Below are 20,831 nucleotides of genomic sequence, written 5' to 3'. Positions count from 1 at the left end.
TTGGGTGACGTATATGGGGGTCAATCTGGCGGTTTCTCGGTTTTTTTCGGCTATTTCAGGTGTATTTTCCTGCGTGCAGAGCCGGGGACCTGTCATCACTCACCTGAGTCATCTTCTTTATAGGCCTCTCTGCTGTTTTTTTTCACCCCAGGTCGAGTCCCTGTTGCTGAATATTTGATATAGCGGTGTCTGAACTGTATTTTTATCGCTCTGCTTTGTATTCTGATTCTGATCCTATTTCTATAAGATCCAGTTTGTTTCTCCGCCTCTGCTTCACAAAAACTCACATGTTTCTGAGCCAAAATTTTGCCACCTGTTCACACTGACTGACAAAGACTAAAGCTTTTCTATACGGAATCTGTTATTCAGTGCTAACACTTTTTTTTCTCTCACTTTACAGCAGTACAGACAGTATACAGCTATAAATATATCCATCTGTTGAGGTTTGCAGGTGTACACAGCTCTGTATATAGTGTATCCATGTGCCGGGGCTGCAGGTGTACACAGCTCTGTATATAGTGTATCCATGTGCCGGGGCTGCAGGTGTACACAGCTCTGTATATAGTGTATCCATGTGCCGGGGCTGCAGGTGTACACTGCTCTGTATATAGTGTATCCATGTGCCGGGGCTGCAGGTGTACACGGCTCTGTATATAATGTATCCATGTGCCAGCTGCAGGTGTACACGGCTCTGTGTATAGTGTATCCATGTGCCGGGGCTGCAGGTGTACACGGCTCTGTATATAGTGTATCCATGTGCAGGGGTACACGGCTCTGGATATAATGTATCCATGTGCCGGGCTGCAGGTGTACATCGCTCTGTATATAGTGTATCCATGTGCCGGGGCTGCAGGTGTACACGGCTCTGTATATAGTGTATCCATGTGCCGGGGCTGCAGGTGTACACGGCTCTGTATATAGTGTATCCATGTGCCGGGGCTGCAGGTGTACATGGTTCTGTATATAGTGTATCCATCTGCCGGGGCTGCAGGTGTACACGGCTCTGTATATAGTGTATCCATGTGCCGGGGCTGCAGGTGTACATGCTTCTGTATATAGTGTATCCATCTGCCGGGGTACACGGCTCTGGCTATAATGTATCCATGTGCCGGGGCTGCAGGTGTACACGGCTCTGTATATAGTGTATCCATGTGCCGGGGCTGCAGGTGTACACGGCTCTGTATATAGTGTATCCATGTGCCGGGGCTGCAGGTGTACACGGCTCTGTATATAGTGTATCCATGTGCCGGGGCTGCAGGTGTACATGGTTCTGTATATAGTGTATCCATGTGCCCGGGGCTGCAGGTGTACACGGCTCTGTATATAGTGTATCCATGTGCCGGGGCTGCAGGTGTACACGGTTCTGTATATAGTGTATCCATGTGCCGGGGCTGCAGGTGTACATGGCTCTGTATATAGTGTATCCATGTGCCGGGGCTGCAGGTGTACACGGCTCTGTATATAGTGTATCCATGTGCCGGGGCTGCAGGTGTACACTGCTCTGTATATAGTGTATCCATGTGCCGGGGCTGCAGGTGTACACGGCTCTGTATATAGTGTATCCATCTGCCGGGGCTGCAGGTGTACACTGCTCTGTATATAGTGTATCCATGTGGCGGGGCTGCAGGTGTACACGGCTCTGTATATAGTGTATCCATCTGCCGGGGCTGCAGGTGTACACTGCTCTGTATATAGTGTATCCATGTGGCGGGGCTGCAGGTGTACACGGCTCTGTATATAGTGTATCCATGTGCAGGGGCTGCAGGTGTACACTGCTCTGTATATAGTGTATCCATGTGCCGGGGCTGCAGGTGTACACGGTTCTGTATATAGTGTATCCATGTGCCGGGGCTGCAGGTGTACACGGTTCTGTATATAGTGTATCCATGTGCCGGGGCTGCAGGTGTACACGGTTCTGTATATAGTGTATCCATGTGCCGGGGCTGCAGGTGTACACGGTTCTGTATATAGTGTATCCATGTGCCGGGGCTGCAGGTGTACACGGCTCTGTATATAGTGTATCCATGTGCCGGGGCTGCAGGTGTACATGGTTCTGTATATAGTGTATCCATGTGCCGGGGCTGCAGGTGTACACGGCTCTGTATATAGTGTATCCATGTGCCGGGGCTGCAGGTGTACACGGTTCTGTATATAGTGTATCCATGTGCCGGGGCTGCAGGTGTACATGGCTCTGTATATAGTGTATCCGGCTCTGTATATAGTGTATCCATGTGCCGGGGCTGCAGGTGTACACAGCTCTGTATATAGTGTATCCATGTGCCGGGGCTGCAGGTGTACATGGTTCTGTATATAGTGTATCCATGTGCTGGGGCTGCAGGTGTACACGGCTCTGTATATAGTGTATCCATGTGTTGGGGCTGCAGGTGTACACGGCTCTGTATATAGTGTATCCATGTGCCGGGGCTGCAGGTGTACACGGTTCTGTATATAGTGTATCCATGTGCCGGGGCTGCAGGTGTACATGGCTCTGTATATAGTGTATCCATGTGCCGGGGCTGCAGGTGTACATGGCTCTGTATATAGTGTATCCATGTGCCGGGGCTGCAGGTGTACACGGCTCTGTATATAGTGTATCCATGTGCTGGGGCTGCAGGTGTACATGGCTCTGTATATAGTGTATCCATGTGTCGGGGCTGCAGGTGTACACAGCTCTGTATATAGTGTATCCATGTGTTGGGGCTGCAGGTGTACACGGCTCTGTATATAGTGTATCCATGTGCCGGGGCTGCAGGTGTACACGGCTCTGTATATAGTGTATCCATGTGCCGGGGCTGCAGGTGTACATGGTTCTGTATATAGTGTATCCATGTGCCGGGGCTGCAGGTGTACATGGCTCTGTATATAGTGTATCCATGTGCCGGGGCTGCAGGTGTACATGGCTCTGTATATAGTGTATCCATGTGTCGGGGCTGCAGGTGTACACGGCTCTGTATATAGTGTATCCATGTGTTGGGGCTGCAGGTGTACACGGCTCTGTATATAGTGTATCCATGTGCCGGGGCTGCAGGTGTACACGGCTCTGTATATAGTGTATCCATGTGCTGGGGCTGCAGGTGTACATGGCTCTGTATATAGTGTATCCATGTGTCGGGGCTGCAGGTGTACACGGCTCTGTATATAGTGTATCCATGTGTTGGGGCTGCAGGTGTACACGGCTCTGTATATAGTGTATCCATGTGCCGGGGCTGCAGGTGTACACGGCTCTGTATATAGTGTATCCATGTGCCGGGGCTGCAGGTGTACATGGTTCTGTATATAGTGTATCCATGTGCCGGGGCTGCAGGTGTACATGGTTCTGTATATAGTGTATCCATGTGCCGGGGCTGCAGGTGTACATGGCTCTGTATATAGTGTATCCATGTGCCGGGGCTGCAGGTGTACATGGCTCTGTATATAGTGTATCCATGTGCCGGGGCTGCAGGTGTACATGGTTCTGTATATAGTGTATCCATGTGCCGGGGCTGCAGGTGTACACGGCTCTGTATATAGTGTATCCATGTGTCGGGGCTGCAGGTGTACATGGCTCTGTATATAGTGTATCCATGTGCCGGGGCTGCAGGTGTACACGGCTCTGTATATAGTGTATCCATGTGCCGGGGCTGCAGGTGTACACGGCTCTGTATATAGTGTATCCATGTGCCGGGGCTGCAGGTGTACATGGTTCTGTATATAGTGTATCCATGTGCCGGGGCTGCAGGTGTACATGGTTCTGTATATAGTGTATCCATGTGCTGGGGGCTGCAGGCGTACACGGCTCTGTATATAGTGTATCCATGTGCCGGGGCTGCAGGTGTACACGGCTCTGTATATAGTGTATCCATGTGCCGGGGCTGCAGGTGTACACGGCTCTGTATATAGTGTATCCATGTGCCGGGGCTGCAGGTGTACACGGCTCTGTATATAGTGTATCCATGTGCCGGGGCTGCAGGTGTACATGGTTCTGTATATAGTGTATCCATGTGCCGGGGCTGCAGGTGTACATGGTTCTGTATATAGTGTATCCATGTGCCGGGGCTGCAGGTGTACATGGCTCTGTATATAGTGTATCCATGTGCCGGGGCTGCAGGTGTACATGGCTCTGTATATAGTGTATCCATGTGCCGGGGCTGCAGGTGTACACGGCTCTGTATATAGTGTATCCATGTGCCGGGGCTGCAGGCTCCTCCCCGGCCTCCTCTCTCTCCCTCCACTCTCGGAGCAGTGTCGGTGGCGGCGCTGATGCTGGGGCCGGTGCCCGGGGTGTGATCCCCGGTGTCGCTATGAGGCTGCTGGCCGGTGCCGGGCTGTGTCTCGCCCTGGCCGCTCTGGCTCTTCTGGCCGTAGCTCTGTGCACCGATCACTGGTACGAGACGGACGCCCGGAGACACCGGGACCGCTGCAGGAAACCGGGGGGGAAACGGAACGACCCCGGCTACATGTACACCCCCGGGCAGCAGCTGCCGCTGCGGGGAGGAGCGGAGTCCCGGAGCCGGGCCGGGGGAGAGCTGCTGCAGAGGGGGCTGCGGGTGATCTCCAGAGCCGGCCAGCCGGCGGCCGCTCCCCGACACTACCTGGCCGGGGACTCGCACTGCACCCGCCGCTTCAACTCCACCGTGTCCGGCCTGTGGAGGCGATGTCACCGGGAGGGCTTCGACAAGGACACGGAGGAGCTGATCCTGAAAGGTAGGGAGCGTCATTCCCCGGGGCCCCCCGATTGTTACACCCGAGCCCCCTGTGTCAATCACCGGGAGACACCCCCCCCATCAATCACCGGGCCACCCATCCCCCTCCATCAATCACTGGGACCCCCCCTCCATCAGTCACCAGGACCCCCCCTCCATCAATCACCGGGACCCCCCCTCCATCAGTCACCAGGACCCCCCCCTCCATCAGTCACCAGGACCCCCCCTCCATCAATCACCGGGACCCCCCCTCCATCAGTAACCGGGACCCCCCCCTCCATCAATCACCGGGACCCCCCCCTCCATCAATCACCGGGACCACCCTATTATCACCGGGACCACCCTATTATCACCGGGACCCCCCCTGTATCAATCACAGGGACCCCCCCTGTATCAATCACAGGGACCCCCCCTGTATCAATCACAGGGACCCCCCCCCCTGTATCAATCACAGGGACCCCCCCCTGTATCAATCACAGGGACCCCCCTGTATCAATCACAGGGACCCCCCCTGTATCAATCACTGGGACCACCCTATTATCACCGGGACCCCCTCTATTATTACTGGGACCACCCTCTGTCAATCACTCTGTCAATCACTGGGACCCCCCCTGTATCAGTGCCCAGGACCACACTATTATCACCAGGACCACCTCTATCAGTTGCCAGGACCCCTATTTTCATCCAGACCACCTCTGTTATTACTGGGATCACCCCCTCTGTCAATCACCGGGACCCCCCCATTATTACCAGGACCACCTCTATCTGGGACCCCCTCAATTGTTACTAGCCGTATTAATTTTTGCGACCCCCCCCCCCCTCCTCTATTATTACAGGATCCCTTCCATTAGTACCAGGACCCCCTCTATCCTTACGGGGAACCCCCTATCCTTACCGGGACCCCTCTATAGTTACTAGGAGCATTCATTTTTGGGACCCCCCCTCTATCATGAATTCCTGTGTCTCCCGCTGTTGTTACCGGAGCTGCTCCATTATTTCCAGGAGCCCCTCCTGCCGACACCCCGTAACACCCCCTCTAATATCACAGGGACCCCTCTACCGTTACCAGGGCCTCTTGTTATTACTGGGACCCCCTATTCTTGGGCCCTGTCCAGTATCAGGGGGCACGTGTCCATGGTGCGGGGCAACACCCCCAATAATTTCTCGCTGATTATCGCTCCCATCAATTCATTGTGGTCACCTGGCCTTAGAGGGGTTCCTCAGTGCGGGGTCTGGAAACACCTGGGTCCCAGGATAGGACCCTCACTTACTTGCCTTTATTCCGGGGTCCTGGTGAGCTGAGGGGACACTTCATGCTGCTCTCCATGCCGGGTTCTGCGGGTCCAGTTGTTGCCCGGTGTCGTGACCCCTCTGATATCCAGATAATGGGACCCTCTAGTGACCACACTGTGGGACCACCCCTTTATCTGCCGCCTCGTAATAAGACCCTGGGAATTGTAAATCGCAGCCGGGGACCACCAGGGCCGATGTATGGGCATCGGGTGTAATGGGCCCGCTTGCTGAGGAGTCTGGTCTGCAACCTGTGTTTCCTTACTGATGGTGGAACTACAACTCCCAGCACCCCCTGTAGTACGCTGTCATTCTGGGAGTTGTAGTTCGCCACGTACAGTATAGAAGAGATGACCTATGTATTATAATGTCCTGGGTATGGGCAATAGACCTGTATATAAGACCCTCCAAACATCCCCCACAAAGCGGCGCAGCCAGCGATCACACTGAGAAGGTGGCCAACCACGAGCGGAACCATCCGGAAAAAGCGATAAACGCTTCTCCCAGGTCACAGGTCACCCGCCAGGAAGTAACGGCGATGGAACCAGATAATCGGCGATTACAAAGCGGGGTGTACCGCAGCGCAGGGGAGCGGTGATTACACCGCAGCATGTACCGCAGCGCAGGGGAGCGGTGATTACACCGCAGCATGTACCGCAGCGCAGGGGAGCGGTGATTACACTGCAGCATGTACCACAGTGCAGGGGAGCGGTGATTACACTGCAGCGTGTACCGCAGTGCAGGGGAACGGTGATTACACCGCAGCATGTACCGCAGCGCAGGGGAGCGGTGATTACACTGCAGCATGTACCGCAGTGCAGGGGAGCGGTGATTACACTGCAGCATGTACCGCAGTGCAGGGGAGCGGTGATTACACTGCAGCATGTACCGCAGTGCAGGGGAACGGTGATTACACCGCAGCATGTACCGCAGCGCAGGGGAGCGGTGATTACACTGCAGCATGTACCGTAGTGCAGGGGAGCGGTGATTACACCGCAGCATGTACCGCAGCGCAGGGGAGCGGTGATTACACCGCAGCATGTACCGTAGCGCAGGGGAGCGGTGATTACACTGCAGCATGTACCGCAGTGCAGGGGAACGGTGATTACACCGCAGCATGTACCGCAGTGCAGGGGAACGGTGATTACACCGCAGCATGTACCGCAGCGCAGGGGAGCAGTGATTACACTGCAGCATGTACCGCAGGGGAGCGGTGATTACACTGCAGCATGTACCGCAGCGCAGGGGAGCGGTGATTACACCGCAGCATGTACCGCAGCGCAGGGGAGCGGTGATTACACTGCAGCATGTACCGCAGTGCAGGGGAACGGTGATTACACCGCAGCATGTACCGCAGCGCAGGGGAGCGGTGATTACACTGCAGCATGTACCGCAGCGCAGGGGAGCGGTGATTACACTGCAGCATGTACCGCAGTGCAGGGGAACGGTGATTACACCGCAGCATGTACCGCAGCGCAGGGGAGCGGTGATTACACTGCAGCATGTACCGCAGCGCAGGGGAGCGGTGATTACACTGCAGCATGTACCGCAGCGCAGGGGAGCGGTGATTACACCGCAGCATGTACCGCAGCGCAGGGGAGCGGTGATTACACCGCAGCATGTACCGCAGCGCAGGGGAGCGGTGATTACACCGCAGCATGTACCGCAGCGCAGGGGAGCGGTGATTACACCGCAGCATGTACCGTAGTGCAGGGGAGCGGTGATTACACCGCAGCATGTACCGCAGCGCAGGGGAGCGGTGATTACACCGCAGCATGTACCGCAGCGCAGGGGAGCGGTGATTACACTGCAGCATGTACCGCAGTGCAGGGGAGCGGTGATTACACTGCAGCATGTACCGCAGTGCAGGGGAGCGGTGATTACACTGCAGCATGTACCGCAGTGCAGGGGAACGGTGATTACACCGCAGCGTGTACCGCAGCGCAGGGGAGCGGTGATTACACTGCAGCATGTACCGCAGTGCAGGGGAGCGGTGATTACACTGCAGCATGTACCGCAGTGCAGGGGAACGGTGATTACACCGCAGCATGTACCGCACTGCAGGGGAACGGTGATTACACCGCAGCATGTACCATAGTGCAGGGGAGCGGTGATTACACCGCAGCATGTACCGCAGCGCAGGGGAGAGGTGATTACACTGCAGCTTGTACCGCAGTGCAGGGGAACGGTGATTACACCGCAGCATGTACCGCAGTGCAGGGGAGCGGTGATTACACCGCAGCATGTACCGCAGGGGAGCGGTGATTACACCGCAGTATGTACCGCAGGGGAGCGGTGATTACACTGCAGCATGTACCGCAGCGCAGGAGAGCGGTGATTACACCGCAGCATGTACCGCAGCGCAGGGGAGCGGTGATTACACCGCAGCATGTACCACAGTGCAGGGGAGCGGTGATTACACCGCAGCTTGTACCGCAGCACAGGGGAGCGGTGATTACACTGCAGCATGTACCGCAGTGCAGGGGAGCGGTGATTACACCGCAGCTTGTACCGCAGCGCAGGGGAGCTGTGATTACACCGCAGCTTGTACCACAGCGCAGGGGAGCGGTGATTACAGCGCAGCGTGTACCGCAGGGGAGCGGTGATTACACCGCAGCTTGTACCGCAGCCCAGGGGAGCGGTGATTACACCGCAGCTTGTACCGCAGCGCAGGGGAGCGGTGATTACACCGCAGCTTGTACCGCAGCACAGGGGAGCGGTGATTACACCGCAGCTTGTACCGCAGCGCAGGGGAGCGGTGATTACAGCGCAGCATGTACCGCAGGGGAGCGGTGATTACACCGCAGCATGTACCGCAGCGGGTGGGATCAGTGAGCAGAGCGCCGGTAGCCACAAGGCTCAGGTTGAATGGCGACACCTCTTCTAATGACTGATAATCCGTCTCCGTCTCTTCACATCCTATCTTTTTTTGCCACAGATTGCGCACAACATGGCCGCTACAGACCGCAATGTGCAGCGACTGCAGATAGTTGGCGCGTCACGGACAATTTGTGGCAGCGTTTATTGGGACACGATGTCACATGACCACAGTCGCCGCGTGTCCTCGGCCTAAATCCTGCCAGCTCTGATTTTACGTAAATGGCGACTTTTTTTGGTCACGTTTTGTTCCATATTGTGATGTATCCGCGTCCTCCAGAATTCTCATTATTAAAGGGACACTTCATAAAAATTATTGAGAAGCCCCCCATACCCCTGTCACCCGGCTTATATGGTCGGGCTCGTGCATGGCAGCATTATGTGGCCGGAGAATAGCGCCATGTTGGATGGAGAAGCTCCAGGGCGGCCATCGTGATCTATGGGACCTTCTCCTGTACTGTGGACCCCTGGGCTCTGCCGTCTCGCTGTAGATGGGGGGTAGCCTGGTGATGGCTGCCCCCTGCACCCCTCTCTGCCCGCACAGCGACCCTTTATATTTGCTGCACCCATAGATTATACGTCTGTGCCTTATATGATGCCGCACAAATGTTCATCTCACAATGTATATGCCTGGTTCACTACAACTCCCAGCATGCTCTGTATAAATGTATGTAGTGGTCTGCAGCTGCTGCAGAACCTCAATTACCAGAGCGATATATGTGCGTCCTGCAGACTGCTGGGGAACTGCTGCTCATAGTAATAGACGGAGGTGCTGCCCGCCGCTGTCCATGGTGCTGAATTTAGGAAGTTGGGTGAGTTCGGAGCGCCGGGCCGGTGAAGGCGACGTGACGGCCCATTGCTGTCTGTGCACGCCGGGGAGGGAGTTCTGCAGCAGCTGGAGAGCAATGGAGTAGTGTGCAAAAGTCTTAGGCAGGTGTAGAGGAGATGCTACAAAGTAAGAAGCCTCCAGAAATCGAAGAGTTAATGGTTTATTTTTATCAATGAGCAAAATACAAAGTGACTGAAGAAATGAGAAATGTAAGTCCTCCCCCTCCCCCCCAGTATTTGGTGACTGCCCGTCTCCTCCGTCCTCGGTATTTGGTGACTGCCGGTCTCCTCCATCCTCAGTATTCGGTGACTGCCCGTCTCCTCCGTCCTCAGTATTTGGTGACTGCCCGTCTCCTCCGTCCTCAGTATTTGGTGACTGCCCGTCTCCTCCGTCCTCAGTATTTGGTGACTGCCCATCTCCTCCGTCCTCAGTATTCGGTGACTGCCCGTCTCCTCCAGACTCGGTATTCTGTGACCGCCCGTCTCCTCCGGACTCGGTATTCTGTGACCGCCCGTCTCCTCTGTCCTCCGTATTCGGTGACTGCCCATCTCCTCCGTCCTCAGTATTTGGTGACTGCCCGTCTCCTCCGTCCTCAGTATTCGGTGACTACCCGTCTCCTCCGTCCTCAGTATTCGGGACCGCCCGTCTCCTCCGGACTCGGTATTCGGTGACCGCCCGTCTCCTCTGTCCTCGGTTTTCGGTGACGGCCCGTCGCCTCCGTCCTCTGTGTTCGGTGACGGCCCGTCGCCTCCGTCCTAAGTATTCGGTGACTGCCCGTCTCCTCCGTCCTCAGTATTTGGTGACTGCCCGTCTCCTCCGTCCTCAGTATTTGGTGACTGCCCGTCTCCTCCGTCCTCAGTATTTGGTGACTGCCCGTCTCCTCCGTCCTCAGTATTTGGTGACTGCCCGTCTCCTCCGTCCTAAGTATTCGGTGACTGCCCGTCTCCTCCGTCCTTAGTATTTGGTGACTGCGCGTCTCCTCCGTCCTCAGTATTTGGTGACTGCGCATCTCCTCCGTCCTCAGTATTCGGTGACTGCCCGTCTCCTCCGTCCTCAGTATTCGGTGACTGCCCGTCTCCTCCAGACTCGGTATTCGGTGACCGCCCGTCTCCTCCGGACTCGGTATTCGGTGACCGCCCGTCTCCTCTGTCCTCCGTATTCGGTGACTGCCCATCTCCTCCGTCCTCAGTATTTGGTGACTGCCCGTCTCCTCCGTCCTCAGTATTCGGTGACTACCCGTCTCCTCCGTCCTCAGTATTCGGGACCGCCCGTCTCCTCCGGACTCGGTATTCGGTGACCGCCCGTCTCCTACGGACTCGGTATTCGGTGACCGCCCGTCTCCTCTGTCCTCGGTTTTCGGTGACGGCCCGTCGCCTCCGTCCTCGGTGTTCGGTGACGGCCCGTCGCCTCCGTCCTCCGTATTCGGTGACTGCCCATCTCCTCCGTCCTCGGTGTTCGGGGACGGCCCGTCGCCTCCGTCCTCGGTGTTCGGTGACGGCCCGTCGCCTCTGTCCTAGTTATTCTGTGTAGAGGCTGAAAATTGGGTGAGGAACAGTCAGTTGTCCTCCACAACCTCACCTTTTGTAGCAGTCTCGTGTCACCGGTCAGACACCATGAAAACTGAGCACAACAAGACACAAGGCAGTTATACTGCATCACCGAGGTGTCTCCCAGGCAAAGATTTTATACCAGACTGGGGGGTTTCAAGATGTGATGACTCAAGAAGAAGCACCAAGAAATGAGCACCACGGGGGACCCTAGAGGCCGAGGAAGCTTAGTGCAGCAGATGAGGCACATTATGTTACTGCCCTCTGAAATCAGGTGTCCAGCAGAGCCATCAGCTCCGAACTGGCAGCGACCAGAGTCCATCCATCTACTGTGCGGAGAAGTCCTCTTCATGGAAAAATTGTAGGGGGAAAAAAACCAAATAACCTTCTACAAGGAAACCAGACCGAGCAACTCGACTATGCAAACCAACGTAGGAACCGGGGGCAGATGTCGTCTCTGGGCTGAGGTGTAACGTGGGGAATATTCGGCAGGAACAGAAGTGGATGGTTCCTGAGGAGCTGGAGAGCGGCACAATGAGGGTCTGCAGGAGCAGTGACGCCGGTGGAGGGTCCGGCAGGCTTGTGGTTTTATTTCAAGACAAGGAGTTGTGAATTTTGGTCAAGATTAATGGTGCCCTCAATGCAGAGAAATCCCGGCAGATACTCGCCCATCGTGTGATACCAGCAGGAGGCGTCTGATCATCCGGACAACGACCCCGAACATCCAGCCAATGTCACTAAGAGCAAGGAGTCCTGGAGGTGGTGATCCAACAGAGCCTTGAGATCACATCATCCCGTCTGTCTGGGATCAGAAGATAGAAGGATCCGCACAAGCCTCATACACAGAAGATCTGGGATCAGGAAACAGAAGGATCCGCACAAGTCTCATACACAGAAAATCTGGGATCAGGAAACAGAAGGATCTGCACAAGCCTCATACACAGAAGATCTGGGATCAGGAAACAGAAGGATCCACACAAGCCTCATACACAGAAGATCCAGGATCAGAAAACAGAAGGATCCACACAAGCCTCATACACAGAAGATCCGGGATCAGGAAACAGAAGGATCCACACAAGCTTCATACACAGAAGATCTGGGATCAGGAAACAGAAGGACCCACACAAGCCTCATACACAGAAGATCTGGGATCAGGAAACAGAAGGACCCACACAAGCCTCATACACAGAAGATCTGGGATCAGGAAACAGAAGGATCCACACAAGCCTCATACACAGAAGATCTGGGATCAGGAAACAGAAGGACCCACACAAGCCTCATACACAGAAGATCTGGGATCAGGAAACAGAAGGATCTGCATAAGCCTCATACACAGAAGATCCGGGATCAGGAAACAGAAGGATCCACACAAGCCTCATACACAGAAGATCCGGGATCAGGAAACAGAAGGACCCACACAAGCCTCATATACAGAAGATCCGGTATCAGGAAACAGAAGGATCCACACAAGCTTCATACACAGAAGATCTGGGATCAGGAAACAGAAGGACCCACACAAGCCTCATACACAGAAGATCTGGGATCAGGAAACAGAAGGACCCACACAAGCCTCATACACAGAAGATCTGGGATCAGGAAACAGAAGGATCCACACAAGCCTCATACACAGAAGATCCGGGATCAGGAAACAGAAGGATCCGCACAAACCTCATACACAGAAGATCGGGGGTTCAGTAGACAGAAGGATCCACACAAGCCTCATACACAGAAGATCTGGGATCAGGAAACAGAAAGATCCACAGAAGCCTCATACACAATAGAGACTGGATCAGGAAACGGAAGGAGCCGCACAAGCCTCATATACAGAAGATCAGGAAACAGAAGGATCCGCACAAGCCTCATACACAGAAGATCCGGTGTCGGGAAACAAAAGGATGCGCAGAAGCATCATACACACAAGATCCAAGGTCAGGAAACAGAAGGATCCACACAAGCCTCATACGCAGAAGATTCGGAGTCAGGAGGAAGAAGGATCCGCACAAGCCTCATACACAGAAGATCCGGTATCAGGAAACAGAAGGACCCACACAAGCCTCATACACAGAAGATCCGGGGTCAGGAGACAGAAGGATCCACACAAGCCTCATACACAGAAGATCTGGGATCAAGAGACAGAAGGATCCGCACAAGCCTCATACACAGAAGATTCGGTATCAGGAAACAGAAGGATCTGTACAAGCCTCATACACAGAAGATCTGGGATCAGGAAACAGAAGGATCCACACAAGCCTCATATACAGAAGATCTGGGATCAGGAAACAGAAGGATCCACACAAGCCTCATACACAGAAGATCTGGGATCAGGAAACAGAAGGATTCACACAAGCCTCATACACAGAAGATCTGGGATCAGGAAACAGAAGGATCCACACAAGCCTCATACACAGAAGATCTGGGATCAGGAAACAGAAGGATCCACACAAGCCTCATACACAGATCGGGGGTTCAGTAGACAGAAGGATCCACACAAGCCTCATACACAGAAGATCTGGGATCAGGAAACAGAAAGATCCACAGAAGCCTCATACACAATAGAGACTGGATCAGGAAACGGAAGGAGCCGCACAAGCCTCATATACAGAAGATCAGGAAACAGAAGGACCCGCACAAGCCTCATACACAGAAGATCCGGTGTCGGGAAACAAAAGGATGCGCAGAAGCATCATACACACAAGATCCAAGGTCAGGAAACAGAAGGATCCACACAAGCCTCATACGCAGAAGATTCGGAGTCAGGAGGAAGAAGGATCCGCACAAGCCTCATACACAGAAGATCCGGTATCAGGAAACAGAAGGACCCACACAAGCCTCATACACAGAAGATCCGGGGTCAGGAGACAGAAGGATCCACACAAGCCTCATACACAGAAGATCTGGGATCAAGAGACAGAAGGATCCGCACAAGCCTCATACACAGAAGATTCGGTATCAGGAAACAGAAGGATCCACACAAGCCTCATATACAGAAGATCTGGGATCATGAAACAGAAGGACCCACACAAGCCTCATACACAGAAGATCTGGGATCAGGAAACAGAAGGATCCACACAAGCCTCATATACAGAAGATCTGGGATCAGGAAACAGAAGGACCCACACAAGCCTCATACACAGAAGATCCGGTATCAGGAAACAGAACGATCCGCACGAGCCTCATACACAGAAGATCTGGGATCAGGAAACAGAAGGATCTGCACAAGCCTCATACACAGAAGATCCGGGATCAGGAAACAGAAGGATCCACACAAGCCTCATACACAGAAGATCTGGGATCAGGAAACAGAAGGATCCACACAAGCCTCATACACAGAAGATCCGGGATCAGGAGACAGAAGGATTCGTTCAAACCTCATACACAGAAGATCTGGGATCAGGAGACAGAAGGATCCGCACAAGCCTCATATACAGAAGATCTGAGATCAGGAAACAGAAGGATCCGCACAAGCCTCATACACAGAAGATCTGGGATCAGGAAACAGAAGGATCTGCACAAGCCTCATACACAGAAGATCTGGGATCAGAAAACAGAAGGATCTGCACAAGCCTCATACACAGAAGATCCGGGATCAGGAGACAGAAGGATCCGCACAAGCCTCATACACAGAAGATCTGGGATCAGAAAACAGAAGGATCTGCACAAGCCTCATACACAGAAGATCTGAGATCAGGAAACAAGGATCCGCACAAGCTTCATATACAGAAGATCTGGGATCAGGAGACAGAAGGATCTGCACAAGCCTCATACACAGAAGATCTGGGATCAGGAAACAGAAGGATCCACACAAGCCTCATACACAGAAGATCTGAGATCAGGAAACAGAAGGATCTGCACAAGCCTCATACACAGAAGATCCGGAATCAGGAAACAGAAGGACCCACACAAGCCTCATACACAGAAGATCCGGGATCAGGAAACAGAAGGATCCACACAAGCCTCATACACAGAAGATCCAGGATCAGGAAACAGAAGGATCCACACAAGCCTCATACACAGAAGATCCAGGATCAGGAAACAGAAGGATCCACACAAGCCTCATACACAGAAGATCTGGGATCAGGAAACAGAAGGATCTGCACAAGCCTCATACACAGAAGATCCGGGATCAGGAAACAGAAGGATCCACACAAGCTTCATACACAGAAGATCTGGGATCAGGAAACAGAAGGATCCACACAAGCCTCATACACAGAAGATCCAGGATCAGGAAACAGAAGGATCCACACAAGCCTCATACACAGAAGATCTGGGATCAGGAAACAGAAGGATCTGCACAAGCCTCATACACAGAAGATCCGGGATCAGGAAACAGAAGGATCCACACAAGCCTCATACACAGAAGATCCGGGATCAGGAAACAGAAGGATCCACACAAGCCTCATACACAGAAGATCCGGGATCAGGAGACAGAAGGATTCGTTCAAGCCTCATACACAGAAGATCTGGGATCAGGAGACAGAAGGATCCGCACAAGCCTCATACACAGAAGATCTGAGGTCTCTCTTCCATGATGTTTGGAAGAATCTCCTGCTGAGTTCCTTCTTAACCTGAGCACAAGTGACGAGAAGAAGGGACGGAGGCGACGGGCGGTCACCGGCTACTGGGGACGGAGGCGACGGGCGGTCACCGGCTACTGGGGACGGAGGCGACGGGCGGTCACCGGCTACTGGGGACGGAGGCGACGGGCGGTCACCGGCTACTGGGGACGGAGGCGACGGGCGGTCACCGGCTACTGGGGACGGAGGCGACGGGCGGTCACCGTCTACTGGGGACGGAGGCAACGGGCGGTCACCGGCTACTGGGGACGGAGGCGACGGGCGGTCACCGGATTCTGATGGGATTTGGTTTTCTGCAGTTGCTTTGTGCCCCGTTACTAGATTCACTTTTGCTATTGTCCGTTCTATCTCTGAAGCTTCTTTCTCTGCAGCGTTTTCGCCTCCTGCCTAAGACTTTTGCACAGTGCCTTATACACACGTGTGGCTGCAGCAGACGCTGCTCGTAGTAGTAGACGGAGGTGCTGCCCGCCGCTGTCCATGATGCTGCAGGTGAAGGTTGAGCTGGGACCCCCGGGTATCGATGAGGGTTATGGCTGCACCGCCGGTCCATAAACGAGCCCCTCATGTAGCGCATCGGGGCATTTCTCCAGGGCTGATTAACCCCTCGCCCCCCGCACAGAGCGGAGAGGCCGCGATGCCGCTTCTTTCATGCTAATAATGTGATTCACACACGTGCTATATTTATTTCCAGAGAAAATTGTGCGCGGTGCTGAGAAGTCACATTCCTTAGCAGGGGGGCTGCGCGCAAAATCTAATGACTGAGACGACTCGAGGTGTGAAATGCAAGCTTGACTCTTTCAGTGCCAGAGGGGACAAGGAGCCGGTGGGCTGCGGAGATGGTTCACAAGGTTAAGATTAGCTCAGCAGGGGGATGTATCGCCACACAGCCAGGGAGGAGGAGGCGGGGGCGACGACGGCCGCCATATTGGGGTCTGCTCTGTAAACCTCATTGATTAGGAGGAGGCAGTCATGAGGGATGCAGCAGCTGGGGCCCATTGTGATGAATGGGAGAAATCTGCAGGGTTTAATTTCTCTGCAGCACCCCCACAGGACACATGGGGTATTGCACCATTGTCATCCAAATCAATGGATCGTCTTTGCAGTTCATGAACATACCGGGTCCTCCAAACATGGCCTCATCACAGTGCCCATCCCCCATGCTTTATACTGCAGCTCTTTGTTCAGACTGGCTGCTGTATATTAGCCCAGGAGGGATAGATGGGTTATAAACCCTGAGCCACTTATCCACACACATGTACTGAGGCAAGGGGGGAGCCGGGGGGTCTGCAGTGCTGTCTACTGAGGTGGGGACGGAGGAGCAGATGCTGCGCACCTCTTTAGGGAGATGGTTCTGTTAGATGGAGGCTAGTATCGGTCATGCTATTATTTCCCTGTTTTATGTGCGCATCATCTGCATTGTGCTCGGCAGCACGACTCCTTATCATAGCAGACAGTGTGCTGCCGAAAATTTAAGCAAACTAAAAGTCATGGCACCAACGCACATTTTGCGTATTCTTTGGATGGTTGCCTGCCCGTTGCGCCTAGTTCCCGGAATGTTGCGCCTAGTTCCCGGAATGTTGCGCCTCGCTTCCCCCGGAATGTTGCGCCTCGCTTTCCCCGGAATGTTGCGCCTCGCTTTCCCCGGAATGTTGCGCCTCGCTTTCCCCGGAATGTTGCGCCTCGCTTTCCCCGGAATGTTGCGCCTCGCTTTCCCCGGAATGTTGCGCCTCGCTTTCCCCGGAATGTTGCGCCTCGCTTTCCCCGGAATGTTGCGCCTCGCTTTCCCCGGAATGTTGCGCCTCGCTTTCCCCGGAATGTTGCGCCTCGCTTTCCCCGGAATGTTGCGCCTCGCTTTCCCCGGAATGTTGCGCCTCGCTTTCCCCGGAATGTTGCGCCTCGCTTTCCCCGGAATGTTGCGCCTCGCTTTCCCCGGAATGTTGCGCCTCGCTTTCCCCGGAATGTTGCGCCTCGCTTTCCCCGGAATGTTGCGCCTCGCTTTCCCCGGAATGTTGCGCCTCGCTTTCCCCGGAATGTTGCGCCTCGCTTTCCCCGGAATGTTGCGCCTCGCTTCCCCTGGAATGTTGCGCCTCGCTTCCCCCGGAATGTTGCGCCTCGCTTCCCCCGGAATGTTGCGCCTCGCTTTCCCCGGAATGTTGCGCCTCGCTTTCCCCGGAATGTTGCGCCTCGCTTTCCCCGGAATGTTGCGCCTCGCTTCCCCCGGAATGTTGCGCCTCGCTTCCCCTGGAATGTTGCGCCTCGCTTCCCCTGGAATGTTGCGCCTCGCTTCCCCCGGAATGTTGCGCCTCGCTTCCCCCGGAATGTTGCGCCTCGCTTCCCCCGGAATGTTGCGCCTCGCTTCCCCCGGAATGTTGCGCCTCGCTTACCCCGAATGTTGTGCCTCGCTTCCCCCGAATGTTGTGCCTCGTTCATATGGTCCTGTAGGTAAAACGCCTCCACCACCCACGTTCCTGGTAAAATACAGCGGATTTTATATATAAGAAAAAAACTGCACCTGATTCACTGCAGCTTTTTATGGTCCGACCTCAGAGACCCCCACTGTTGGCGCCATTTACTGCCCACCTCTGGTCCGTCATGGTCTGCATACAGTGGCTCATCTGTGCCGGCGGCTGCGGCCGGACCCCACCAGTCCGAGGGGACTCTGTAAATGATTTATTCCCTATGACGTAACAATTATTTGCTTAGAACTGTTCATTGTATCGTTCCTCTTTAGTTCTTCCTGGAACTACAAGAATAAATCAGCTAATAGGCCCTGGTCAGTAGCCTGTATCAGTACACCGCCCGGTGCCATCACCGTGATTGATCAGTGCCAGAGGGTGAAAAATGTGCGCGATATTCAAGGAGGAACGGTAACACCTAATTTATATATTAAATGATACATTTACAGTATTTACAGGAGGAATAACAGAGGAACATCAGAAGGTCTAAATAATATTAATAATATTAATCTTGTATTATTTAATTGGGAAGATAAGTATTAGAAAAGTCATAAGGTGGACAAATCTGATACAGGGGCTGCTGGGCGGGGGGCACGCGTCCGGTACCGACCGTCACAGCTGATCCAGAAGAGATCCGTTCTGCAGACAATACTTTACTTTATTGTCCATTTTGAAAAAAAAATTTTTTTGCAGGATCCATTTTTATTTATTTATTTATTTTATTTGTTTTAGACTATGGAGTCTACGGAGAACGGATCCGTTACCTGATCCCTATTTATCTTCCATTTGAAACTGATCCAGTAAGAAAACAGCGGATCCATTACCAACGGAACATAAATAGCGATCAGTAACAGATCCGTTCTCCATAGACTCCAATGTAAAAAAAAAGGGATCCTCTAGAAATCCATTATTTGAAAACGCACAAAAATGTTGCGTTTGCTGCTGGATCTGGTGTAACGGGTGATACAGGACGTGTGAACAGAGCCGATCGCGGTCAGTCCGGTGCGGGTACATGTGTGACAAATTGCAGCACATCCATGTGCGGAGCCATCAAACAGCCCCTCAGATCTCAGCTCCCGGGAGGGGGACATCGGCGCAGGAGACTGTAGATGCAGCACAGGTCTATAACTGAGGACAGGGCAGCAAGAGAGAGGGAGGCGGATGTGCCTCCTGGCAGCAAGGGGGGGGGGCGGAAGTGCCTCCTGGCAGTGAGAGAGAGGGGGGCGGAAGTGCCTCCTGACAGCGAGAGAGAGGGGGGGCGGAAGTGCCTCCTGACAGCGAGAGAGAGGGGTGGCGGAAGTGCCTCCTGGCAGTGAGAGAGAGGGGGGCGGAAATGCCTCCTGGCAGTGAGAGAGAGGCGGGCGGAAGTGCCTCCTGGCAGCAAGGGGGGGGGGGGGGGCGGAAGTGCCTTCTGGCAGTGAGAGAGAGGGGGGCGGAAGTGCCTCCTGGCAGTGAGAGAGAGGGGGGTGGAAGTGCCTCCTGGCAGCGAGGGGGGGGTGGTGGAAGTGCCTCCTGGCAGTGAGAGGGGGGGGGTGGAAGTGCCTTCTGGCAGTGAGAGGGGGGGGGTGGGGGAGGTGCCTCCTGGCAGTGAGAGGGGGGGGGGGTGGAAGTGCCTTCTGGCAGTGAGAGGGGGGAGGGGCGGAAGTGCCTCCTGGCAGCGAGAGAGGGGGCAGAAGTGCCTCCTGGCAGCGAGAAAGAGGGGGGCGGAAGTGCCTCCTGGCAGCGAGAAAGAGGGGGGCGGAATTGCCTCCTGGCAGTGAGAGAGGGGGGCGGAAGTGCCTCCTGGCAGCGAGAGAGAGAGGGGGGCAGAAGTGCCTCCTGGCAGCGAGAGAGAGGGGGGCAGAAGTGCCTCCTGGCAGCGAGAGAGAGGGGGGCAGAAGTGCCTCCTGGCAGCGAGAGAGGGGGGCAGAAGTGCCTCCTGGCAGCGAGAGAGAGGGGGGCAGAAGTGCCTCCTGGCAGCGAGAGAGGGGGGCAGAAGTGCCTCCTGGCAGCGAGAGAGGGGGGCAGAAGTGCCTCTTGGCAGCGAGAGAGGGGGGCAGAAGTGCCTCCTGGCAGCGAGAGAGGGGGGCAGAAGTGCCTCCTGGCAGCGAGAGAGGGGGGCAGAAGTGCCTCCTGGCAGCGAGAGAGGGGGGCAGAAGTGCCTCCTGGCAGCGAGAGAGGGGGGCAGAAGTGCCTCCTGGCAGTGAGAGAGGGGGGGGCAGAATTGCCTCCTGGCAGTGAGAGAGAGGGGGGCAGAAGTGCCTCCTGGCAGTGAGAGAGAGGGGGGCAGAAGTGCCTCCTGGCAGTGAGAGAGAGGGGGGCAGAAGTGCCTCCTGGCAGTGAGAGAGAGGGGGGCAGAAGTGCCTCCTGGCAGTGAGAGAGAGGGGGGCAGAAGTGCCTCCTGGCAGTGAGAGAGAGGGGGGCAGAAGTGCCTCCTGGCAGTGAGAGAGGGGGGCAGAAGTGCCTCCTGGCAGTGAGAGAGGGGGGCAGAAGTGCCTCCTGGCAGCGAGAGAGAGGGGGGCAGAAGTGCCCCCTGGCAGTGAAAGAGGGGGGCAGAAGTGCCTCCTGACAGTGAGAGAGAGGGGGGCAGAAGTGCC

General features: G+C 54.9%; 1 protein-coding gene across 1 annotated transcript in view; it reads left to right on the top strand.

The window, feature by feature from the left end:
- Positions 1–4,183: 4,183 nt before the first annotated feature.
- Positions 4,184–20,831, top strand: part of LOC142254471 (transmembrane protein 178B-like) — a 36,037-nt gene continuing 19,389 nt past the window's right edge. The window contains exon 1 of the mRNA XM_075325534.1: positions 4,184–4,683. Coding sequence (XP_075181649.1) covers positions 4,281–4,683 — 403 coding nt within the window. The 5' untranslated portion in view covers positions 4,184–4,280. The remainder of the gene's footprint in view (positions 4,684–20,831) is intronic.

This window comes from Anomaloglossus baeobatrachus, chromosome 10, assembly GCF_048569485.1.
Source record: "Anomaloglossus baeobatrachus isolate aAnoBae1 chromosome 10, aAnoBae1.hap1, whole genome shotgun sequence".
Taxonomy (NCBI): domain Eukaryota; kingdom Metazoa; phylum Chordata; class Amphibia; order Anura; family Aromobatidae; genus Anomaloglossus; species Anomaloglossus baeobatrachus.
This window is presented reverse-complemented; position numbering and strand designations above follow the sequence as displayed.